Source organism: Akebia trifoliata, chromosome 2 (assembly GCF_017979445.1).
Source record: "Akebia trifoliata isolate Shusen 1 chromosome 2, ASM1797944v1, whole genome shotgun sequence".
Lineage (NCBI taxonomy): Eukaryota > Viridiplantae > Streptophyta > Magnoliopsida > Ranunculales > Lardizabalaceae > Akebia > Akebia trifoliata.
In genome coordinates, this window is record NC_141376.1 from 5,913,164 (window position 1) to 5,939,359 (window position 26,196).

General features: G+C 35.2%; 4 protein-coding genes and 1 non-coding gene across 7 annotated transcripts; 3 read left to right on the forward strand and 2 right to left on the reverse strand.

The window, feature by feature from the left end:
• Positions 1-2,038: 2,038 nt before the first annotated feature.
• Positions 2,039-5,338, forward strand: LOC147409105 (uncharacterized). The gene is made up of 5 exons (XM_086425509.1): positions 2,039-2,196; positions 3,274-3,333; positions 3,451-3,534; positions 3,654-3,829; positions 5,054-5,338. The coding sequence occupies exons 1-5, from the start codon at positions 2,175-2,177 to the stop codon at positions 5,147-5,149; spliced, it is 438 nt and encodes a 145-aa protein (XP_086281635.1). The 5' UTR covers positions 2,039-2,174; the 3' UTR covers positions 5,150-5,338.
• A 2,492-nt stretch (positions 5,339-7,830) lies between these two features.
• On the forward strand, positions 7,831-12,231 carry LOC147409106 (uncharacterized). The gene is made up of 11 exons (XM_086425501.1): positions 7,831-8,078; positions 8,479-8,505; positions 8,671-8,793; positions 9,248-9,503; positions 10,343-10,423; positions 10,542-10,619; positions 10,738-10,803; positions 10,899-10,976; positions 11,096-11,173; positions 11,293-11,373; positions 11,474-12,231. The coding sequence occupies exons 1-11, from the start codon at positions 8,023-8,025 to the stop codon at positions 12,059-12,061; spliced, it is 1,512 nt and encodes a 503-aa protein (XP_086281627.1). The 5' UTR covers positions 7,831-8,022; the 3' UTR covers positions 12,062-12,231.
• Positions 12,232-15,276: 3,045 nt separating this feature from the next.
• LOC147409107 (uncharacterized) lies at positions 15,277-19,282 on the forward strand. The gene is made up of 5 exons (XM_086425522.1): positions 15,277-15,408; positions 15,740-15,766; positions 17,121-17,243; positions 17,388-17,640; positions 18,219-19,282. The coding sequence occupies exons 1-5, from the start codon at positions 15,353-15,355 to the stop codon at positions 19,032-19,034; spliced, it is 1,275 nt and encodes a 424-aa protein (XP_086281648.1). The 5' UTR covers positions 15,277-15,352; the 3' UTR covers positions 19,035-19,282.
• Positions 19,283-19,396: 114 nt separating this feature from the next.
• On the reverse strand, positions 19,397-19,483 carry TRNAM-CAU (transfer RNA methionine (anticodon CAU)). Its single transcript is given in 2 exon segments — positions 19,397-19,432; positions 19,446-19,483. It is a non-coding gene; the product is annotated as a tRNA-Met (tRNA).
• Positions 19,484-20,314: 831 nt separating this feature from the next.
• LOC147409109 (tRNA/rRNA methyltransferase (SpoU) family protein) lies at positions 20,315-25,213 on the reverse strand. 3 transcript variants are annotated; one of them, XR_015172599.1, is made up of 5 exons: positions 24,769-25,213; positions 22,250-22,547; positions 21,753-21,803; positions 20,958-21,503; positions 20,315-20,699 (listed from the first exon to the last, which is right to left on the reverse strand). XR_015172599.1 is itself a non-coding variant. In XM_086425536.1 (4 exons), the coding sequence occupies exons 1-4, from the start codon at positions 24,984-24,986 to the stop codon at positions 21,126-21,128; spliced, it is 945 nt and encodes a 314-aa protein (XP_086281662.1). In that variant the 5' UTR covers positions 24,987-25,213; the 3' UTR covers positions 20,315-21,125. The 3 variants fall into 3 exon arrangements, 1 of the variants encoding a protein (XP_086281662.1); XR_015172594.1 differs by having other exon boundaries at positions 20,315-20,780; XM_086425536.1 differs by having other exon boundaries at positions 20,315-21,503.
• Positions 25,214-26,196: the final 983 nt, after the last annotated feature.

Below are 26,196 nucleotides of genomic sequence, written 5' to 3' on the forward strand. Positions count from 1 at the left end.
TTTTCGAATATATATATATATTCCATTTCAAAACTTCTAACCCCATCAAAAGTGATTTACAAAAATTGGACAGTCTAAAATTTTTCAACTTGTAAACATGGGGCTAGAAGTTTCACAATGGGCTGATTTTTGGCAAGGAAGATCTCCTCACCATAGAGATCATTCTCACAAAAAATCAGCCCATTCCAAACATTTTTGCCCATATAAGACAAAACACGTTGTAGCTTTATGAGTAGTTTTATGTGTATACGGGTACTAATACTATATATATATAGGGGGCGTTCAATGGCCAACTTTTTGGCAAACCATTTTTCAAAACATGAGTTAGAAGTTTTGGAATGGGCTGATTTTTGGTGAGGATGATCTCTACGGTGAGGAGATCATCATCACCAAAAATCAGCCCATTCCAAAACTTCTAACCCCATCAAAAATAGTTTACAAAAAATGGATGATCCACGATTTTTCAATGTGTAAACATGGGTTAGAAGTTTTGGAATGGGCTGATTTTTGGTGAGGATGATCTCCTCACCGTAGAGATTATACTCACCAAAAATCAGCCCATTCCAAAACTTCTAACTCATGTTTTGCAAAATGTTTAGCTAAAAAGTTGGCCATTGAATGCCACCCATATATATATATATGGGTCAGGTTCAAGGGCCATATGAGAAAACATATGTAAAAACTTTCGTTTTTAATAAAATTTTAAAATATGGGTTAGAAATTTTGGATTGAGCTGATTTTTTGTGAGGATGATCTCTATGATGGGATGATCATCCAAAAAAAAAATCAGCCCAATCTGAAACTTCTAATCCCATTAAAAGTGATTTAGAATGTGGACCGTTGTTTTTTACTAATTTTTATCACTAATTTGTAAATCACTTTTGATGGATTTAGAAGTTTCTGATTGAGCTGATTTTTTGTGAGGATGATCTTTTCATCATAGTGACCATCCTTGCAAAAAATCAGCTCAATCCAAAACCTCTATCTCTTATTTTGAAAAATGAAAGTTTTTTCATATATTTTCTCATATGGCCCTTGAACCGCCCCCTATATATATATATATATAGAGAGAGAGAGAGAGAGAGAGAGAGAGAGAGAGAGAGAGAGAGAGAGAGATTGTGTGTGTGTGTGTGTGTGTGTGTTCAAAGGCCCTAAAGAGAGCTAAATATTGTCTCAAACATTTCTCAAAATAAGGGTTAGAAGTTTCGGAATGCACTGGTTTTTTTTAATTTTTTTATTTTTTATGAGGATGATCTCTATGGTGAAGAGATCATCTTCATAAAAAATCAGATCATTCCAAAACTTTTACCATAGTTTACAAGTTGAAGAATTGTGGATCATCCGATTTTTGTAAATCACTTTTAATGGGATTAGAAATTTTGGAATGAGCTGATTTTTTATGAGGATGATCTCTATTTTTAAAATTTCTAACCCATACATTGAAAAGATGTTTGGCACAATGTTTGGCTCCTTTTAAGGCCTCTGAACGCTACTCATATATATATAATCATATATTTATTTTTCTGTAATTCTAAAAATTAATCAATGTGATTTTATTTTATTTTTTATAATTTTTTATTAAAAATAAATCTGATTATATGAAATTTAAATGTTAAGAAGGAGCATTTTCATAATCCAAATTTTGATGTGAAACCATTTCTACTCCGATTTCTCTCATTATAATAGTAAAGAAAGATATGTAACCATTATTTGATATCCTTTTGAGGGAGAATAATAAGTTTATAACCATTGAATAACTTATTGAAAAGTCGCATTTTGTTTTATTTATTTACAATTAATTTAAATAAATAAATAAACAGAGGGGCATGGGGCGTATAGCTGAAGTAAACCAGATTTGGTCAATTTTCTTGCGCCCTACGGCTACGGCGTACACGCTACACGCTACACCTACTCCGTAATCTGTATGTAACGATAGATCATCTCTTTTTCCCAAGGATGATAAATCTAGCGGCTACATCTGCGCCACGTGTATGGCCATTACGTTTATAAAACACTATGCCCTAAAATGATCTTTCTAGAGTCTAGATAAATATCAAGTCGTCGATTCATTAACAACTTACAAGGTTTTTGGTTGGAAGTTGGAAGCGCTCTCTCTCTCTCTCTGCGTTTCTTTCTCCGTCTCGACTTTTCTCTCGTTGTTTTCACATTTAATCATGGCTCGCCGAAGCTCTGGAGGTTCGTTCTCATCTTCTCTTTCTTCTTTATGTTTAAGATCAACGATTTGTTTTAGTTTCTATTTTTCTTTCGATGTTTAGGTTCCAAGTTTCTGGTTTACCAACGCCATGAACCTTTATTCTGGATCCAAAATATATTTAGATTTCTTTTATTTTATTTCGAGATTTATAGTAGTGATCTCTTCTTCAATGGTTTTCATCTAGATCTACTAGCAAAGATCGTTTCTCGTATGATCTAAGATAGATTTTTCTATAATAAAGATCAGTCGGATCTAGATTACGCACTTGTTTCGATAAAATTTCATCTCTATGAGCAGAAATAATTAAAAGTTAGAAACTAGCTTTTCCTTGTCCTGAGGGGCTGAAGAGATGACCTGCGATCCCCCATTCTGGTATTACTTGTCACAAAGAGCGACGCATTCTTTTGGGCCTTTAGCCTTAGATCATCCCTTGTTGAACCTATGCACCATAAATTAGCCTCACTGATGATTCATAAGTTCTAACTATTGGATTTCAGCTTTTTAATTAATGAGTTAGGTTCACTAAGATATTATCTCAGTACGCAAACATTCATTGGTCAGTGACCCAATTTACGAGTTTAACTATGTATTTATGGTGTGAGTTTGACATCGATTCTAAAATTATTCTCATTAAATGAACGGAGTGATTGTCATCTCAACATTGTACTTGTCACCTTATGGTTAACTATGAGGTGATTAAATTCTTTTGTGCAACGGTGAAGGATCAACATGATTTAGTTTTCTATATGCTTACAAAGCATCTCCAAAATGTGTTGTGCCACTACATATTCATTTGTGTACCTTGTGTAGTTAATAGAATTTTTTTTATGGCTATTTGTCCCAAGTTTTTCAATTTTTCTTTGGGGATTAGCACCTTTCGGTGGTGGTAAACAATGTTATGCATAAATTTTATAGTGTAGTCGCATCATACTCACTCAAATTCGCTTTTTACAGCTATTTTGTGGATTTCTATATTTGTTGACATCTTTTTTTTTTTCTTTCCTAATGTTTTGGGTTGCAACTTGATGTCTTTGTGTTTCTTGGCATAACTTATACAGGAAGGTCTGCTCCCCGTGCAGCTCCTCGTCGTGCTCCAGTGCGTAATGCCCCTCAGCCAGGTACTGCCAAGTTATTTGATGTTTGATATTGGATAATATTATTCATGTTGTATTCATTTTGAGACTTATGTTTATTATACTTATGAGATCTCATGTTTTTGTCTATTTTGTTTGCAGCAAGCCATGCTCCTCCTCCAGCGCCCGTTCAGGGTGGTGGTGGTGGATCCATGAGTGGAGGACTTGGTGCCACCATAGCTCAGGGTTAGTTAATTTCCTCTTTTATGTGAGAAATCCGTGCACGTGTACATGCCCCCCCAGTCCCCCTCTCTTCCTCTGTATGTTTTTATGCACAAATCTGAGTGTTTTTTGTACCCTTACAGGCATGGCTTTTGGTACTGGAAGCGCGGTTGCACACAGAGCTGTTGATGCTGTAGTGGGTCCTCGCACTGTTGTACATGAAACTGTCGGTGCTGAGGGCACTGCTGCCCCAGCACCTACCATGAACAATGTTGGTGGGTCAGATGCATGCGGTGTTCAATCCAAGGCTTTCCAAGATGTATGTAAAATTTTGCTGTTGTATTTATCTTAGTGGTTGTCAATCTGTTTATAGTTTCTTTTTTAGCTAAGATAAGAACACAAAAATAGGGCTTTAAATGGGTCGGATCCAGCTTGGATATGAATATAACCAGATTTGTTTTTTTAATCTAGATCTGTATCTGTATCCGAATCTGACACGGATTCTAGTATTTAAAACTTAAAACCATAGTCGAATTTTTATATTTATCAAAACCAAATCCGATCCAACCCGAACCGAATTTCTTACTTCTTTTGTTGTTGTAGTTCCTAAGACTCCATCATTCTCTGCTTTCTCCTTGCTTTCGTCAAAGCCCATGTTCTTGGTGGAACTTGAAATGGCTCCAACGGTTAAAGACATCAACATCTCATTAAAAATAAAGACAAAATCCAACAAATCAAACAATTCACCTTACCAAAACAACCAAATCTCATAAAAGAAAACTCACTAAAAATAAAAAATTGAACTCCACTTGGGATAATCTCTCTCTGAAAAAGCACAAAATAAATAAAAATGCAAGGGACCTCTGTCAAAGAATCCTAAAAAGGTAACAAGCCCTCCCCACCCAAGAAAACTTAGTAAAGAAAAACCAAAATCATGAAAACCCACAAAGGATGACCTCTCTACGAATATAAAATGCCAAAAAAAATGAGAACTGATTTTTTCTTGTCTGAGTTTGTTGGAGAGAGAGGGAAGGAGATTGTTTGATCATTTCAGTTAAAGGTACTCTGTAATTGGAACACAGGAGTCTGTACATGTAGTCTGCTGTAAGATATATTTTTGTTTTTATTTTTTGATAGGTGCCATATGAAAATATTTCATAGTTTCATATGATTGATGCAGATATGTTGGTACACTTGGATTTTAAAATATTGAGTGTTTCTTAATGTAAATATTTACATTGTTGAATGTGTCAGCTGGCTCTTTTGACTGAAAAGCTATTCCCTCGTTCTGTTTTACTAGATTCCCAAAAAAAAATTGAATTGATCCATTAGTACTGGAGCCATGAATTTTGTGTTTGTTCTATGCTAAGACAATGATGTCGGCGCATTTCTTGTTTTATAGTTGTGAAAACATGAGCATGTTTGCTGCTTGGTTTAATTTGAGTATTTTGACTCTAGTGTTCTATTTTTTTCATGTGGAATCTGTATTAAATGTTGCCTTGTTGTTCTCTCACCATTATTTGAATTTTTTCTAATCGTGCAGTGCCTGAACTACTATGGGAGTGACATCAGCAAGTGTCAGTTTTACTTAGATATGCTGTCGGAGTGCCGCAGGAGCTCTGGATCAATGAGTGCCTGAGTGATACTTCCCTGCTTTGTCTTGCTCTGGAAAGAACTTGAATTTAACATTTTATAGTTTTAGATGATTTGGTGGGTACACAACCTTTTAGTTTATGGTGGAGGAGTCAAATCAATAATCTTAATTGCCTCTTACAAATAAGACATTGATGACATTTACCCTCTTTATGAAAGAACAATCTTAAAACTACTCTCTCTCTCTCTCTCTCTCTCTCACACACACACACACACACACATTCATTCCTTGGGATGATTTTTGAGTTGTGTATTAGCTCCTTGGTTGGAGGGAGTATGTTGTTATTTCATTTTTACCGTAATTGCCGAGGTTTCTGATCCAAATTTCCAGCAGATACCCCATATTTTATGAGCTATGTTTAATGTCAAATTCGATGTGTTCCGTGGAAAAGTAGAAATAGTGTGGTTTTCCTCCTAAAATATTGTTTGTAGAATGTATTGATATTTGAAAATCTATGTAGTCTCACATTGGAATTAAATCTCCAACAGGATTGAATCTGTTAAACTGTTTTAGGCTGTGTTTGGATTGAGAGAAATGGAGAGAAGATAAGAGAAAATAAATGAGTCTCAATTTCTCTAGTTTGGATTGTTAAGTGGGGGCAGGTGGGGTGGTGGTGGTCGCTTAGCGGATTTTGATCATCACCATTAAAGGGTATTTTAGACATTTTGTGGGAGCCATTTGTAATTCTGATATTAAGTGAGGTTATTTTAGATGGTTCATTTGGTCTCTTTATATAAATTTTGTTTCTTTTTTCCTTGATGGATTGTTTGAAGAAATGTAGACAAAAAGATATTTGGCCAGGCAGAATTACGTTGGTCAAGGTTAGGCCAAATCTTGTATTTATTGCGCAGAGAATTTTTTGGCAAGCAAAAATGATCGAAGTATCCTCAAAAATTCTTTTCTTTGAAGCGGGCTGCCCTTGTTACTAAGACACATGGCACTTTGAATTACATTTTCACTAAAAATGCCATGCCATGTCTTGTAATGCGGATGGTTTCTGGACTGACGACTTCAAAGATTTTTTCCATTCTCAAATGCTTATCAAAAATACCCTCAAATGCTAATTACCAAAGACCCCACCCCCCTTTTCCCAGGAAAAAAGAAAGGTGTGTGTGTTATGGGAAATTCAATTTCCAAGGTGTTCTAGTACATCTCGACCTATGGCACATGTATTAAGAAGACCCTTACCAAAATACACACAGGTGCTTATTCGCAAGGTGTATTCGTAGCACAAGATAACAAATTCGTATTTTAAACTTCAATTATTTGGGAAAACGATGAATTGTGCTGATGTGACGATATGTGAAGAATCATAGATTTCTTTCCATCTATCTTGAAGATGGAAATCTATGGTTATTTGTGCACTGCCACATCCATGGTTTAAAATTTTGCTCTCTTTCAAATGTAACATTTCAAAATTTTAGTTGATCAAGATGAAACAACATACACATCGAAATAATAGGGGTTTCAATGATTTTTTTTTTTCCTAATTTTTCCTTATCTATAGATCTACAAGGTAGATCTAGGGAGAGAGAGAGAGGAACTTGGTTGACACCGTATCACCATCAAAGATTTTCTACTTCTTCTTTTGGCTTTTTTTATTTTTTATTTTTTCCTTGAAAATTTTGAAGGTTTGGGTTTTGGTTTTAATCAAACTCTTGCCCCGACCTTGGTCTTTTCTAGAAGCTTATTCTATTTAGGTAAAGTTCTCATGTTTTGATAAATATTTGAGATACCCCTATGTTTCAAGTTAATGATATATCCCTTGATCACAATCTCATTTGAAAGATTTTTTAAAAAACATTAGTTTTATGTATCAAATGTTTTGGGAATATTTTGCAATATTTTAGGATAATTTCAGTATTATTTTTGATTTTTGAAAAAATCAAAACAATAAATTGAAAATGCTTTCCATTGAGATACAAGTGAAAAGTATTTATAGTTTTATGCGTACCTCCACATCAACAAAGTGTGAATTAAAGTCAATTTTGAGTCATTGCAACATGACTCAACCCAAAATCTTCGCTATGTGATTAAATAGTTTAGAGTCATGCTGGAATGACCTATTTCGCATTTTGCTGACGTGGAGGTATGTATAAAACCATCGGTGCTTTTCACTCGTATCTCAATGAAAATGATCTAAAGTTTATACACACCTCCACGTCAGCAAAATGCAAAATGAGGTCAATCTTTTATGTCACTCAAGCGTTAGTCAACAAGTTTATTTCAACAAGAGACTGTAGTAGAATTGTGATAATCTGATTACAGACAAACTCACCTGACGTGACAAGTTCGAGAATCGTAGATCTGCATTCCTCGGGATACATGGTTCCCTCGAGATACACTTTCTTATGGGGAAGTGCTGCCGTGTATGATCTAAGGTTACCAAACTTGCCACCTTAGGGTAGTTGATTGAGTTTGCCACGTGTGATAGTCAGATTATCACGATTCACTGTGGTAATATACATGAATACGGTCATGGTAATCGTGTATCAGTCCACCTTCGATGGTCTAGACAATTGACCAAGGCAACCTACCTACGTAAACAATCATAAAGGTTTTATAGTACAATGAAGCACGTGGGATGTTAAAAGTGACAGAAGAATGTAAAGAGACGGCTCACACGACCGTTAACCCTCTGATATTGAATGGTCCCCTCGTAAATGTTAAAATGCGTAGGGTCATTTTTAAGTCGTCTCAAAGTCTTAAAGAATGTGCAACAGCATTTAAGGCTTTGAAGCTCCTTCCAGTTTCCAGTAACCTTGGTCCCATAGACTGTGAAGCAAATTCCGAAATTTCTCTATTTAGTTGGGGAATTTAAGCTCTGAAGATTGAAAAAAAAAAGGATTAAAATTGAGATGGGTTTACTAATTCTTCTCAAGTTGATGGTAAAAAGCTTTGATGTTCTTGCCTGGTAAGTATTTTCATTTTTAAAATTAAAAAACAAGACAATGAAAAAAATAAATTCTTTTTCATATATCTGTTGTAGGAAAAAACTGGTTTTTCTTGTTATTTGATTAAAATCCTTGGTGGGTATTCTTGTTCTTGATGTTTGCTTCTATTTTGATTAGAGTATTTATTTTTATTTTTTTTTCATGTATTTTAAGCTTCAAATTTCATGTGTATTTTTTTTTTCTCTTAAAATAATTCAATTACAAGTACTTGCACACCTTTCGTTGGGTACTTTTTCTCTTCTAGGAAAAAAAAAAAAAAAAAAATTCAAGCTTTTGGGTCAAATTTCTTTTTATGTTTTTCTTTGAACACATTATATTTCTAGGTGTTTAAATTAATCCTTCTCTGTGTTTCACATGCAGGCCAGTGATTACTCTGATTTATCCTCTGTAAGTAGGAATGTCGGAAGATTTTGTTTCCCCTTTCAAATTTGAGAATAATACACTGAAAATCATCTCTTATTTGTTTATTTTTTTGAAACTTCTCATTATATATTTGATAAAGTTTGAAATTTATGAATATTGGGTTTGTTTCATTTTTGTGGTTCTTGACAGATGTGCTTCAATTCGGGCAATTGAGAGTAACGAAATTGTTGACAATCGGAAATGGCTCACCTATTGGGTTTTATTTGCTCTGATAATGCTCTTTGAGCTTACATCTGCAAAGCTTTTTGAATGGTAATTATGGTGAACTGCATTGTTGTGTGAATTCTCAGAATCTATGTTGCATGGACTCTTCTACGAGGGTGAAATACCTTATTGGCCCCAAATCGGTTCCAACACTTCACGGATCTAGTGTGCCACTTTTATATTTTATCTTTTTCTGACAGAATTGAATGGAGGAACAGGATTCTTTACACAAGGCTTCGATGATGATGAAATTTTCCTGTATAATTTTTTGTTGCAAATATCCATAATTCTTTCTATAGATATACGATGCATAACATGAGATAATGCATCGCATAACCCATGCTGTCTTCTTTATATTTTAAAAATAATTACTTTGTTGGGTCTTAAGTATATAACGTGACACACGTAACTGTATCCATGCAGCATAGCTGAGGTTGCATATTTGATCCCAGGTTTATCTGCCATCAAGAGACTAATAATTTACTCTTGCCATACATGGTAGGATTCCATTCTGGCCTTATATGAAGTTGATAGCGATCTGTTGGTTGGTGCTTCCACAATTTGATGGCGCTGCTTATGTATATGAACACTTCATTAGGCCCTGCTTTTCTCTGAGTCCACAAACCTTTAGTAAATGGATCCAAATCCCACGGATGGACAATCTCCTCCTTGACAACTCAGATGACTTTCTAAATGTGGCTGAGAGATATATTAAAGAGAATGGAATTGAAGAATTGGAAAAGCTCATAATTAGCAAGGTATAGCATTATTATAAAATTGATGGTTAATTTGTAGACATATTGAATTATTAATATTGCCGATAGCTTTCACTGTCTCCATCTAAGTTCTTTTGGTGTTCCTCTCACCCTCTTAGGACCTTCACCTTGAATATTTCTTCTAATTGGGGTTGAAATTTGCCTTCTTTGAACATGCTTAAACCAACTAATCAATCTTTCTATTAGTTTTTCACCTATTGGAGTTTTTTTTTTTTGATCGGTTCCTATTGGAGGTACTCATACATTTTTTTCAAATGTGTTCATTTCTAATTTTAGAGAGCTTCTATTCCCACACCAACTTTTGCTGATGCCTCACCAATTCATATGTAAATCACCAAATAATTAGCACACATATTGGGGCGGTGTTAGAAAAAGTTGGTGTGGCAATAGATGCTCTCTAATTTATCTTTCCTAGTGTTCCACTCATCCATCCAGCTCCGTAACGCATAGCAGGTCTTACTGCTGTCTCGTAAAATTCTCCTTTTAGTTTGACTGTCATGCGTTTGTCACATAGTATGCAGAAGCAAACCTCCATTATAACCGTCCAGTTCTGATTCTATAGGTAACACTTTTCTCAACCTTGCCATCCTTTGCGTCTCTAATTTTCAAATGAATTAAGTAGATGATAAAACCAATGTTTATAATTGTTCTATCCCCGCAAAACTATAGCCATTTCATTTTATTACACCATCGATTTAATCTGGTTGGAATTAATATCTTTCTATTAACTTCATAATTCTGAATAATCTGAATTTCTTCTTGTAACGGGTTTGAGTTTTTAGTTCCTTGTGATGAATTGTTCCATCTTATCTATTTTCCAGGCTAAGTGTACGGATACTAGCCATGCTAGTACCGAAAACAATGCAGAGACAAAAGAGATCATAGAAGCAGTGCCACTGGAGGTTATAAGATTTCTTTATTGTTTCCAGAATTGACAATGTCTCAGTTAATTGGGTTTTTGTAATGGGTTTGAGTTTTTAGTTCCTTGTAATAAGTTGTTCCACATTATCCATTTCACAGGCTAAGGTCACAAAGACTGGTCATTCTAGTACCAAAAACAATGCAGTGACAGAGATCATAGAAGCAGTGGCACTAGAGGTTATAAGATTTCTTTATTGTTTCCAGAATCGACAATGTCACAGTTAATTGGGTTTTTGTAATGGGTTTGAGTTTTTAGTTCCTTGAAATAAATTGTTCCACCTTATCCATTTCACAGGCTAAGGTCAAGGAAACTAGTCATTCTAGTACCGAAAACAATGCAGTGACGGAGATCATAGAAGAGGTTATAAGATTTCTTGTACTTTTTCCAGAATTGACAATGTTGCATTGAGTTTTTAGTTCCTTGTAATAAATTGTTCCACCTTATCCATTTCACAGGCTAAGGTCATGGAGACTAGTCATTCTAGTACCGAAAACAATGCAGTGACAGAGATCATAGAAGAAGTGGCAATAGAGGTTATAAGATTTCTTGTACTTTTTCCAGAATCGACAATGTCGCAGTTAATTGGGTTTTTTTTGATGGGTTTGAGTTTTTAGTTCCTAATGATGAATATTCCTCCTTATCTATTTCACAGGACAAGTGCATGGAGACTAATCATGCTAGAACAGAAAATAACACAATGTCAGAGATCACCAAAGCTGCGACACTAGAGGTTATATGATTTCTTGTACTGTTTCCAGAATCAACAATGTTGCAATTAATTGGGTTTTATTAATGGGTTTGAGTTTTTAGTTCCTTGTGATGATTTGTTCCACGTTATCCATTTCACAGGATAAGTGCATGGAGACTAGTCTTGCTTGGACGGAGGACGATGCAGTGACAGAGATCACCAAAGCTGCAAAACTAGAGGCTGTAAGATTTCTTGTACCATTTCCAAAACCGACAATTTCGTAGTTAATTGGGTTTTTGGTACAGAAATTAAAGAATTGTTAGCATCTTTAACTTGTTGCAGATTAATTTGAGAGAGCCTAATCTTGCTCAGACTGATAACATAACAGTCATAACTATGGAAAGCGAAGCAGAGGTATCGGTAGGTTCAATAGGTTGTGAGCTTCCAGGATCATCTAGTCAGATGAAAGTCCAAAAGGAGTGGACTTGTGCTCTTTGCCAAGTAACCACCGGTGCTGAGGTGGTTTTTCAGAGCCACCTACAAGGGAAGAAGCACAAGAACAAGGTAAAGGAACTTAGAGAGAATATGATGGCAGCAAAAAACAAGGCAGGCGCAGATTCAAAGAAATCAGATCAGCCCACAGGGGCACAGAAGAAGGCGGGCGTATCCAGCACTAGAACAAATCCAAAACCTTTCAAGAAGCAAGAAGAGAAGAAAGCTGGAGTCCCTAAGAATGGGAATCAATGGTCACAAAACCAGAAGAATAATGTAGTTGAAAAGAATCAATCTGCATTATGGTGTGATACATGTAAGCTTTTGTGCAACAGTACAGCTATGATGATCTCGCATCTATCGGGAAAGAAACACTTAGAACGCTGCAAGAAGGAGTTGTTTGCTAGTTCTCAAACCGAGATTTATGAGCAAGGATAGGTTGGTTGTTGCACTAGCTTGAAACTGTCATATTTAGGTGGGTTGATGTTTAGACATGGTTTTTGGTATCATAGTGAGGGTTATCTGTATCTATCTTCTTTTGGTTTTGATGTTTAAGCATCTGATTTTACAGTAAATGGATAAACTAATAGTTTGGAGTTTTCGAAGAATCTTAGTTTGTGTGTGTGTGTTAATTACCGATTCATTTTTTTTTTCTCAAAAGAGAGGAAATAGGAGGCACCATGGGGAAAAACTTTGTAGTGGTTAGGCCACTTCAAAATTTTGAAGAAATTCTCCATTGGATTACATGTGGCATTTCCAAGATGGTATTCTAAATTTTGACAGAAATGTAGGGGTATGAAATAAATTCAAAACGCCATGCGTCTTGTAACGAGGAGGGTTCAAGCAAAATTTTGAAGCAGCCAGCCCGCTCCAAAGTAAGCCTTGCACCATGGTGTTTTTTTGACATGTTTCCTTTAGTAATTTTGTGGTGACGGAGGGAAAATGAGATGATAAATGAATGTAAACTTCAAATCTCTCTTACTGGAAATAGCTCACTCAATCCCATTTAGCCTAGGGAAATTCTTAAGTCATGTTCTTTAGATGCAAGCAATTCGAGGATTTCAATGGCATATATTTTGAACTTTTTCTTTTCAATCGAGATAATAGTCGGTAAGAGTGAGATAATTGATGTAGTTTGTCGAATGTGGCATCCAAAAACATGATCCGATGCCATAAAGATGTAGAGTACAAAATTCTAAGAGTTCTAAAAAAAAATTTGCCATTAGATTTTAATTTTAAATTTAGGTGTTCATCATTTTTAGAGCCTTTGATATACAAAGAGAATTCACTTTATTTTTCTTTCTATCTCTATAAATCATGGAGGACAGAAGTGTTAATTGGCCAATGTGGCCATCCATGTTGGCTCCATGATCCTCAGCAAGATTTGAAGTATTACTAAGGTAATACTAGAGGGGGTTTTAATTTGCACATACTAAAATGTCTTATTGTACCCGATCGCCTGTGATACCCACCAAAAAGTAAAAATACTTAATTACAACTTAATAAATCTGTTTTTAACCTCTATTGCTCATTGCACCCATCAGAACGTACCAAACGATTTATTATTCTTCTTCTTTTTCTTTTTCTTTTTTCTTCTTCTCATCTCTCTCTCTCTCTCCTCTCTCTCTCTCTCTCTCTCATTTCTTCTTCTTTGCAACTAGAAAGTTTTAAAGAGGATTTTAAGTTTTGATCTTATTTGTTTTTCTTACCTTAATCCCTCCAATTGAGTAGAAGTCATTCACATGATGAAGTTTTGTTCGGTAGGTACCTACTGAATCTATTTTGTAATATTCGTTTAATACCACCTATCGAATGGAATTTGTAATGTTCGATAAAAATTTTTGTTTGGTCCTACTAAATTTACTAAAATAAGTTCGATCTAAATCATTCAAGCAAAATATGTCAAAAATCTTCAAATTCAAAATTGTCATTTTAAAAGTTTTAACAGTAATTTTTCCGTCTTTCTTGGTGATTAAATGTAAAATAAATAAGATAACTTGAAGAAAAAAAAAATCCTAAAATCTAATCTCCATTGATTTAATTTCAACCTCACACAAAACTCAAAATGAGATGAATCTGGAGAGAGAGAGAGAGAAAAGTGATTATTATTTTTATTTATTTTTGGTCCTATAGGTTGTGGTGGGTGTAATGAGTAAACTTGAAAGTATAAAAATGTTTTTTTATTTTTTATTTTTACAATTTTCACTTAAAATAGGTACAATCAGCCATCTGGTGTGTGGAAATAGGGCCACTCATAACTAAATTATGAATCATCAACTTTTTTTTTTAGTTACACTTTAGTTAACTAAACATAAATTTAATTTCTTAAACATTGCCAATTTTATGATGAAGAGAATGTTACTTTTAATAAGAGATAGCAAGTGGCAATGGAGTAAATAAAATAAAAGGAATTCAATAATTCTCTTGAAGCACTCTACATCCTAAGATAGTTTTGAATTTGGTTGCTCTCATTATAAAAGTTAGTAAGATTAGCATCCCATTACAATTTGCTTGGTGTGACGAATTTATGGGGACATGATTCGAGTTATCTCTAAGAAACCTAACTCATAATTTTCCTCACCTGTTAAGAAATCTCTTTAACTTCTTTACTTTATATAAGAGACAAGAGAAACTTTTCCTTTTTGGATTAAAAAAAAATAAATATGACAAAAGCTAAGAACCAGAGTTGGTGAGAGCACATGCTTCGTGGAGAGGGAAAATTGGCCACTAGGAGAGACATCACAAACTTATTAGTGGTGAAAACCTACCGTCACACCATACACAAAATGACACGTGGTAGACATGCAGACAACCTTTCTAACACCAGATCCTGACACGTGTCACTGGATGAAAACAGAATGTTTTATGTTCTTCTCATGAAAATAGAAAATTCCTTTCCTAGACTTAGTTGGCTGTTGGCCCATTAAACATTAGACATATTGGAAAAAATATATATATATATATATATATATATATTTTTAAAAGAGAGTTAAATATTTTAATATTTATAAAAAGAAATTTAATTTTTTTAAATTATTAAAAATAAATTAAATCGTTGAACAATCCACATTTTAAATGAAAGTTAAATTGTTAGGGGGTGTTAAAGCAAGTTATTAAAATGGTGAACAGTCCAATGTTTTAATCATTCAGTGGTCAATTTGATAAAATAATGCATTTTAACATACTAAAACATTGGATTGTTCAATGACTTAATTTGATTTTAGTAATTTTTAAAAAATGAATTTTTTTATATATTAAAATATTTAACTCTTTTTTAGTAATTTCCCCCAAAAAAGAATGGATTTGTACAATAATGTGAAATCACCAATCAGATCGAAGGCTTATGTATAGATGATAGATCCAATTAAAACATCTATTTATTATGCCAAAAAAATATGTTGTGAAAATAAACATCAAATTTTTTGTGTTTGTGAGTACACCAAATTGGTGCCTCGAAAGGTTCAGGAGCTTCTTAAGCTAGAAGTTCGATAAATAATGGTCTGCGTTGGGGCCCGCCACTTGTTGATCATTTTGTATTTAAAACTTAAAACCAATCGTTGTCACTTCGGTCAGTGTAGTAGATAATGAAAACTAACTCCTCTTTGACGGCCGTTAACTTTTGGAATGAGGGGCAGTTTCTTAATTTTATGAAGAATTAAGGGCATTCTTGTATTAGTCCTCATTTTACTTTACACTAAAGAGACATACAGAATTCTCTCAAAAACAGACATGGGTTTAGGAATTTCAGTGAAGTTGGTGCTCCGAACCTTTTCTGTTCTTTCAGGGTATGTCAAGATTGTCAAAAAAAAAAAAAAAAAAAATAATAATAATAATAATAATCAATTTTAGTGATTTTTTTTTTTTTTGGGTGTGTGGGTGTGGGGGGCTTTTCACTATCCATTGTTTCAAAATTTTCATTTTTTTAAGGTAAATTCTTTTTTTTTTCAAGCATTATAGTGAAGACCCTTGATGGTGTTGTTCATTAAAACAAAATTTGTATTTAGGAACCCATTTTGATAATTTCCAGTAACTGAGTTTTTTTTTAGTTCTTTTGAGCTTTATGCATTATCATTTTTTTTGTTCTTTAGTTGTTGATTCCTTGTGTTTGATTTGCAGGCCTCTAATTACTCTGATTTATCCTTTGTGAGTAAATTTCCTTCTTATTTTGATTATAAGATGTTGAAATTCTGTTCAAGTTCTATTTCCGTTTCTATTTGGTGATGTTTTGTGAGAAAAAATTTGTGACTAATATTGTAAAGAGAAGATGAAATAATTGGGTGTTCTTCTCACCATGTTGTAATATCTTTACAATTTATTTTTGTATATAATAATGAAGTTACAAGGAATTAAAACTTTAAAATATTTGAATGTATTATATAAGGCTTCAAGTCCCTAATGTCAATGTGATAAAAAATATTAAAAAAAAAAAAAGGAAAGTCGAGTCGAATTGTCTGGAGCACAATTCTTATAAATTCTAGTTCTGAAAGTTCAAACTGGCAAAAACCAAAAGAAATTCAAAGATAAAAACTTTAAAATCTTGAAAGAAGGATCACAGTTGATAATGCCACAAATAAAATGCCAAACGTTTATTTCAATATATATATATTTTTTTATGCTTATCGTGGGTATCCTCACCCTTTGGGTGAGACTAATCCCACAGTCACTAGCACTGCCCCCTCAGAAAGTCCTACGTGCAACTGGTTGAGTCAAGGGTCAATCGGATGCTGGAGTAAGGAAGAAAATGGAGGCCAAAGTGGCATCCTCAGTACAACATATGACTAACAGAGCTTACCCAAAATATTTACAGAAGAGTTTCCCATCTAAACAAAAATCTTCAAAAAGAAAAAAGCACTTTTACCTCCTTAAACATGAAACTCTAGTAATTCTATAGAGTGGAGACCCAAAAAACTAATGATGGCCTCTTGCATAGAACGGTAATTCCCCTTCAAAAACAGGGCAATTTCTCTCCTTCTGGATGCCCCAACAAACTACAACCAGAGCTAACCTCCATAAGATTCTCTCTCTACCCAAATACACTTTAGAAGACCAGTTTTAGATCATTAGATAACTAAAGCTGGGAAGCACCCATGTTAAGGATGAAAATGTGATGGAAGAGAAATAGGGAGGAAAGAAAAGGATGGAGAATTCTTGTCATAGAAGGAAGTCATGCTAGTTTACTGCAACAAGGAAGACAAGCTTAATGTTTAAGCTGCACTTTTGATATCATGAGAAAATTATTATCACTTAGTTTGTTGAGAGAAGATCACAACTCATTTTAATATCTAAACTATTAAGGATAATGTGGTTGCCTAACTGATAACAGCACCTTGGGCTCTTTCACATATTTGTAGAGGTGGTTGTCAACCCAAATACAATTTCCTATTGTTCTTTCTCTCTATATTGTGAACCTGGTTTTCCTCATTATTGTGTGTTTCAACTTGTTTAGTTGTGAGGATAAATAAAAATCCATGGTTTTTCTCTCTTGCGGTTTTAACAGATATGCTTCAATTAAGGCAATAGAGAGTAATTCCAACTGTGGCATTCAACAGTGGCTCACATATTGGGTTCTGTTTGGTCTGATCAGTCTCCTCGAGCTGTTTCTTGCAAAAGTCCTCAAATGGTAATTCTAGATTTTATCAATTTTATTGTGTGGGAATGATACTCGCTGAGACAAGTGTATGGATTTCCTATCACTTACAGATGTTTATGTTGACTGGTGAAATGAATCTTTTGTGTTTTGAGTTTCTTTTCTATTACATTTCAGGCTTCTGTTTTGGCATTACGCAAAGGTGATGACCACTTTATGGTTGGTGCTTCCATTCTTCAGTGGCGCTGATTATGTCTATGAGAACTTTGTTCGACCTTGCTATGCTTATGCTGTGAACCTACAAAGATTTTGTATCTGGTTCATCCTGCAAAGAAAGGACTTAAACCTGAGGCCGGACGAGTTTCTTGTGGTGGCAGAGAGATACATACACAACAATGGAACTGAAGCGCTAGAGAAACTCATCAGCAAGGTCTGATTTTCTTTAGGAAATGAAAGATATCGGCATCACTACATTAAAGCTATGACCTTCTATGCCAAGAACAGTTGAGTGTGAGGACCAAAGAAAATCAACATCCTTTACAAGCTCTAGCAAAAAATTCTAAACAGTACATCGACTATAGTTGATGTGTAGCAAACATTTTAGTCGAACCAAGTATTCAAAACCAACGTTTTTGACATGACAACTTTGAGAATTATAAAAGATATCCAATTATTAATAAATGGGGGTTGCATTGAAATCACTTAAGAAGTAATGCAGAACAAGAAGAAAAAAAAAAGATGCAATTACACATTGAAACACAGATTTTATGTGGTTCCACCTCAAGATTGAGGTATCTCAACGATTCCCACCAATTCCACTATGAGAGAAAAAACTCGCAGTTATAGATTACACCCTTCCACCAAGAAAAGAAAATGTATATATCCTAGGAGGACATAACCAGGGTTTTACCTAATAGTTAGTGAAATTACCAAAATACCCTGGGAAAATAATATTTATATTTTCCTTTGAGTGATTGATGGTGAATTGTTTCTAATTTGCCACTGCAGGATAAGTCCGAAGTGCCTAATCTTGCTAGCACAGATTTGGGACCTCCTAAGGAAGCACAAAAGACTTGTTCTTATGCTACCTGTCATGTGAGTACCGTACCCATCGAGGGAAATTTCAAGGGATGCATTGATGGGAAAAAGCAAAAGAGCAAGGAGGACACAAACAAAATGGCTTCCAAAAGCAAGGATGGATATGGTCTAATGCTGCAAACACCCAATACAGTGGATTTGGGGGAAGACTTCAACTATTTCGCTGGGGTAGTCTTCAGAAGTTTGAATCACTGTTTAAATCCGGTTGCTAGAAGAATTCAGTGGTGTACATGGGATAAGCCAGATATTGGATGGACAAAACTAAATACTGACGGATCCATCTATGCAGGCTATGCTTCTTTTGGTGGTTTACTACGTGATTGCATGGGTAGTCCAATATGTGCCTTTGTTTCCAAGGCTCCTCGAGAAGGTATTTTCTTAATCGAACTATGGGCTATTTGGAGGGGCCTTATTCTTGCATTAAGTCATGGAGTCAAAGCTATTTGGGTTGAGTCGGATGCCATGAGCGTTGTGAAAGCCATTAACAAAGATTGGCCTTATCCTCAAAAAGCTGGTAGTTGCTTGAAGAATGTTTGGAAGCTTCTAAAGAAGTTCGAGAAGTATCAAGTATCCCACTCATGGCGAGAAGCTAACAGAGCTGCTGACTATCTTGCGAAAATGAATCTTAATGGGAGAGACTCAGTATTATGGCCTGTGGATTTTCCCAAACGACTACATAATATCGTCAAAGAAGATGCTGAAGGAAAGAAATACTCTAGACATTAAAGCTCTTACACCTAGCTTACCTTCTGTGAAATTGAAAATGTTAATTATGTTTACATAAATTATAAGTGCTGAATTTGTCCAACTAGATCTCCGCAGAGTTGTTGGCCCATGACGATATAGTAAAGGAGATACGAAGGAACCACTTAAACAATTATTGGTGGGAAGCTTTGTGAGATAAGTTGTCCCATATTATACCCAGTGTTGAATTATTTTCTCAAACACTGAAAGCTTAGAAGTATTGTACTTTGTTGAACTTCACGATACAGACATCTTTATTTACTTTTTTGCTTATTGAGTTACATGGTCAAAATGTAAAGCTATAATACGATTTCACAAAATTATAAAAATAAAATAAAAATGATTGGGGTGAGAGAGGCTCGAACTCTCGACCTCAGGATCACACTTGAAAGCTATGAGACCTACGCGCTAGCCAACTGCGCCACCACCCCTTGATGATAACTACTAGATCTTTTAATATACGATATAATCTAGATAAATGTGTTAGTGTCAATCAACTTCTACTTCAAATAGACCTGCTACCATAACCAGAAGTGTGTCCTCACTTGCAAGAGAATTTTTTTTTTTTTTTTTTGATATATTCACAAGTGAAGGTGCCAGCTAGTTTATTTTATAAACATACATGGATAAGGATACCATAGACTGGGCACTCGCCATCAACAAGTAACTACTCTCATTAAAAAGAACGCTTCTGATCAATAAGAAAAAAGTGGTAGACTCCCTTTTTTTTTTTTTTTGTTTCCCCAATAAGCCCATTTCTAATGAGTTCAGTAACTCCATGTAGGCAGAAAATGATCCCAGGTCTATGATATCATCATCCACCGACTTTTCCAACTAAGCAAGCTGGCATTTGCAAAAAAAAAAGTTGTAGATCATTGAAGATAGGTCCATGACCTTCTCCCAAATGCTGGCTTACCATGATTTCAAGAACCAGATTTTGGGATCAAATTGGCATGTAAAAAATCTAATTGAACTAGTCTTGACTCAATCCCTCCAAATCTGTTCAAACTGTTCATTCCTCAGTTAATATAAATTTCAAAAATAATTATTCTTTTCTTATAAACTGAATCAGTAGATGATATAATTAAAAAATAAATTCTAATTTTATATTAGCCAGAAAATTTTAAATAATTACAGAATAAATAAAACTTCAAAACCCATCCAAGCCAATCATTTCGACCAAGTGTTCAAAAATCAGCCCATTGGAACCAATTTTTGGTCAAGAGTTAAAAGGGGATCCAATTCACATTGAAACAATCACTAGGTTCCCGCTGATCCCATTCTGATTCAGCCAAGCCAAATTGGGATTGGATAAGACCATACTCATCATAATATCATTAAAGAATCAAAACTCCATGCACCCCTCAACGGGTTTTAATGAAGAAGATTCATTATACAGGCGCTGAATATTTTAAGGGGTAAATACGAAGTACCGTGCAAAGATCTTTCAAAATACTGAAATCCTTCCAAACAACAAGGAAAAGAATGAAAACGGTCCAAACCCAAAATCACATTATCACAACGAAGCAACTGACGCAGCTGTTTATCAAGTAGTCCCTCCAAACAGTTCCTTTAGAACTCAACGGAGTCAACTCAGTTGCAGCGAGTACAGATTAGTTTCTTTACCAAGATCTGACTTAGCTGTACCTCCAATACTGATTCACAAAGGCAAAGCCCAATTTAACCTATTTCAAGCCACTTTTGAGTCTAGAAACATCAAGTTCAATTCTGTCAATTCATAAGAAAGAAGTCAATTTCAAATAAAGAGAAGTTTTGGGTCGAGATGATTTGGACACGTTCAACAAAAAGAGTGCTTCGAAATAAATTAAAGATCCGAAAAGGCAAACAAAGAGGCCAAAAATAAATGTAAATTTAGGTAGCAAGGAAAGATCAAACGGCACATACCTCGACAGAAAGACATTGCTCTAAATTCCAGGATTGAAGATCAAAAAAGAATTCATGTTGCCAACCTTAAAAGGTTATGACAATGAAGATCACGATGATGATGATGGAGAAAGAACTAATGAAGTCTAATGCTCCATGGAAAAGATGAAGGAAAGTTTGGAAAAATCTCTACTTTCTTGGTTGTAGCATAAACAAGAAAATCCCACCAGCAACTGAAACATTGAGAGACTCGAATTCTGCTGCCATTGGAATGCTTATGAGCTCACAGGCCCGTTTAGATTGCTCAGAGAGGCCATGCCCTTCACTACCCAATACCAAGCACACATGTTTATCCACTAATGAGTCTGCAAGCTTTCGAGAGAGTGAAGATGAGCTGTTATTCTCTGGATGGCCTGCCAGCATCTTCATTTGAAATTCGTTTCTAAGAGTTTCTAAATGAACCCAATTACCAGAAACAATGGAGAGCTGAAAGGAAGCTCCTCGAGCTGCTCGGACTGCTTTCTCATTGAAAGGATCGCAGCAGCCAGGAAGCAGAAATACACCGTCCTGTTGGTCAACAGCATATTAATCAGTAACCACTGAAGGCAATATAGTAAGAGAAACACTATAGTCAGTGTAATATACAGTTACACACAATAAACAGTTTTTTTTTTAGACCTGGTAATTATTTCCCTAAGCTTGATCTCCTAGGTGGGAGGCATCCATTGGATCATAAGAATTTACGAGCATGTGTACAAGATCGGGGCAAAAAAACATGTTTTAAGGGAAAAATCATAATAAGAAGTAGTATTATACCCATCTGAAGGCCATAGCAGATCTCAGTAATGTACCAAGGTTACCAGGGTCCTGCAGAAAACAACTTTCATGAGTTAATTAATGATGAACCTATGCTTAAAGGTTTCCCGAAACCAATCAAAAGGACAAAGAAGGGCATATGACCAAGCAATCCTCGGATAAATGACTTCCATAGAGATGGTTATTTCTATACTCGTATTTTAAGCACTGTTGAAACCTTTCATTACCATTCTAATAGAGTAGATCAGGGGTGTCCAGTGCGAACTCAAGTGAATAGATATTTTCTAAGAACAATATTTCAGGCTTTACTGTAATATTCTAAACTAATGAAATGGTCCATGAGATATTTATTTGAGTTTCTTGATATGGAACACTAAGGGTGGGAGCCAATGGGAAAATGGAATCGATATCTAGAGGATCTAGGAAAATTAAGGATTAGAATTTCTTATGAAGGCATCTTCCACAGAAAAATAAAATGCAAGAGTGTGAAAAAATACCTGTATCCCATCAAGGACTAGAATTCGATGTGAAGAAGGGAACCAATTCTGTGAATTTTCTTCTCTTTGGTTTCCATCCATATTGCAAAAGCTAGTAGGGATTTTCATCAAAGCGATTGCTTCAATGGAATCAATTGATTGCACTCCAGAAAGCTTTTTCATCACCATAGCATTGACACGCACAATACGAGTGGAGGAATCAAGAAGTCCTTCAGGAATCGCAGCACCATCAAGTAAAAATAAACAAGCAATTATAGTAGGTTTCTCTTCTAGAAACTTTTGAGACCTGGTTATTTCCCTGTGCAGTTTTTCTATGTCAAAGATTTCATTCCATGCAGATTTTACGATCAATCTACTTACCATTCACTCAAGGAGCTAGCATTTCTACAAATCTCAAAAGGCTTATTAAAAGAATAATTGACTTGAGGAATAGAAAATTAAACATTATCTAAAAGCAATAAGCACCCTCTTTGAACATATCAGATTATCGCACGAAAAAACTAGTTCTCAAAATTAATTATAGATTCAAGATGCTTACAACTTTTTTTTTTTTTTTGAAAAGTATAATATATTGATCAGAGAAGAAAAACAAGAAACAAAGAGGCCGAGAGAGCCTCAAGAAAACAACAAAAAAGAAGGAACCACGCCAATAATTACATAAGGAGTGCCATCTAAAAATAAAATCATCAAATGTAGTCCCCGCGAACTCTATATTCTGCTTTGACCAAAGGTATAACAAACCCAAGATCTTCAAATAACCTGCATGAGAGATGCTTCTCTTATTCTTGAACACTCTGTTGTTCCTCTCGGTCCAAGAATAGCCGCGGGGAGCATAGCCCACAGGATCCTTTTTCTGGTGTGGAAAATGTTACTGGTCCACTCTACTAACAGGGAAGAGAACTTACGAGGGGGGACCCAATTAAGATGAAACAGACCAAGGAAATTCGACCAAATATGATGAGAAAAAGAGCAATGGATTAATAAATGATCAACCGACTCCCCATCACTCATGCACAGTGGACAACAATTTGGAATGATCCAACCCCGCACAATCAAATTATCCAAAGTAAGAATCTTTCCAAGGGAAGCCAACCAGACAAAAAAACCTACTTTGGATGGAACTAACCTGGACCAACTGACTGCTCTCACTGGATATCTCTCTTCATCGGAAGTGAACTACATATAGAAAGACCTGGCAGAGAATCTCGAATCCTTAGCCCTTGTCCATTCCCACTTATCCTGTTCGTTGTCGTTAAGGTGAACCGTATGCATGAGATCAAGGAAAGATGTTACCTCAGTTAGCTCCCAATCATTAAAATTTCTTCTGAACCCCAAATCCCAAGTAGGACCAGACACGTTGCCAACCAAACACTACTGAATAGAACAGTTCTTCTTCATAGAACAGATGTACAAAGACGGAAATTGGTTTGCTAGAGGCGATGTGCCACACCATCTATCCTCCCAAAATCTAATTCTATCTCCCACACCCGCTTTGAAACTAATCCCCCTCTCGAAATCTTCGGTCCCTTTAAGAATCCATTTCCACACACTGCACCCATACGGCCCTTTAGCCTCCCCACTATACCAACCTAACCTGTTTTCTTGGAAAATACTTCAACACTTCAACTAAAAGGTCTGAAGTTCAAGTCATGGTATCAACATCTTTAAAATAACAATAATTCCTCAGCCAATGCACTCAATCATCTTGAGCATTGGGGTCTTCATGCAAAATAACTAGTTTTTGGTGCAGTGATTTGATATGAACGGGCTCTACATCAACCTACTAACTTTACAGATCATGGTTGATACTGCAACACAAATCATCCTTCATTCTAGGTTCAATAGTTTATGCAATTGTGTGCCAGAGTAAATGTTGCTTGCCTGCTCAAGACAACATTACACTTGTTTACAGGCTTTTATACACACATATGTAAAATCAATGCTCACGTAACTATTATACATATAATATTTGCCTCAAGTAGTTTATTTGTGAACAATTAAACAAACGTAAAAGGAAAATATTACAGAATATTAATTAAACTGAGCATATAGTAACAATGCTACAAAGATAATGTTTTAAAGCCTCAAACTCCAAAACAAGCCAAATGGAAATTCTTTCAAGGCCATTGGCAACAACCTATTTTTCGCTCACCCCTTCGTGGATCAACCGGATTGGCAATTTCTAGCCACTAAATTAGCCTTTTTTTTCACCTAATTTGACTGGAACATTAGTTTCAAGTTGATTTCAAATGTGTGTGCGTTTAAAATTCAAGTAATTGTAAAATCTCTAATTCCAATCCAAAGAACAAAAACCCATTTCCATTTCGAATTGGTTAAGGTGTTTACAACATAGAAAATCTCGCAATGAAACAAAGGATGATAAGTAACAGTAGTAGTTCAGTTGAAAACTGAAATCAAACAGTTGAACTAAAACAAAGACGAAATGGTGGGGGGGACAAGACAACCCAAATAAAATCTCTGTAGAAGTAAACCTTAAAAGCTAAATTTAAAAGGAAAACCTGATGGGAGTGGTTCCCACGACGAGGGCGGAAGCATGAGAATGGCGATAAGAGGAGCTTTGGCGAAGCTTTAGGCAGTGTTTCACAAATGGGTTCGAAGGACTTGTGATGGATTTCACATGAGAAGGTAAAGGGAGAGACTGAAAATCAACATCTTCCCTTCTTTGAGTACGATTCGACACTCGAAGGCTAATTGATGAAATCGAGGAGATTTGCATTCTTGCCTTTCTGTCTGCAAATGGAGCCACTAAATACGTCTGGTTTTCTGGATAAGCAATTTAGGCTCGCTTCTCTGTACATCTGGTCATTTCGGATCCACTACTACACCGCCACATCATCGAAGATGTAAATTTACTGTTTCTTATAAATAGCAATGTTTGATGTTAAATCCTATTTTAAGCCCACAACTTAATTGGGCCCACTAGCTCCATGATTCAATCATTCAAACCATCTCGTGGTACACAAATAAAAGAAGGAAATAGATGGATGTTAAACTTAAAATAGAAAATAGGGTCGTGATAATCTGACACGGGCACGTGGCATACTCAATCAACTTATCTGACATGACAGGCTCAAAATCATAGATCCTCTCTCCATTGCGATACAAAACCCACTTTTTTTTAATAGGAACCATAGTTCCGTGTTCTGAGGAGAGCAGATCTACGCGTTCCAAATCATAGACCTCTCTCCTCGCGATACAAAACTGCATTTTTTTTTATATATTATTGGGAATCATAGTTTTGTATGTCGAGGAGAGCAGATCAATAATTCCCAAGTCTGCCATGTCAGTGAGTCCATTGAGTATGTCAGATAGGTATTCAATTGGATAGTGTTATATTTAAAGTCGAATTCAAAAAAAATAGTGAATAAGTATTTAATTGGATAATGCTATATTTAAATTTGAATAAAAAAAAAATAGTGATATCCGAATTCGAATCCAATTAGATATCAATAACTAATATTCGAATTCAAATTTAAAAAGTATATCAAATATCCGATTCGATAAAAAATCCTACAAAATTTATGATCAAATCTCTACCATCATTTTCAATCTGTTAAAAAATTCAATCGATTTTCCTATTTTAATATGAGATTGAAGTTGATGGACTTTTAAAGGAAAAAAAATGGGATTTTATTTTGAGAGAGAGGGAGATGAAGTATCTATCTGGAAACATGGATGCTCATCGGTCGGAGAAGATGGTGGTTATGGAGTTCACATAGTGGAAAAAAATAGAGGGTTTTGCTTTGAGAGAGAGAAGGGAAGGAAGTATTACCTGATGCTTGCCGGTCGGAGAAGACGGTGGTTATAGAGATCGTCATCGAAACCCACACTCACCATTTTTGTTGGCTACCAACTGGTTCTTGCGTTTGAGATGTAGAGAAGATAAAATTTTAAAATTAAATTTTGCTAGATAACACAAATATATA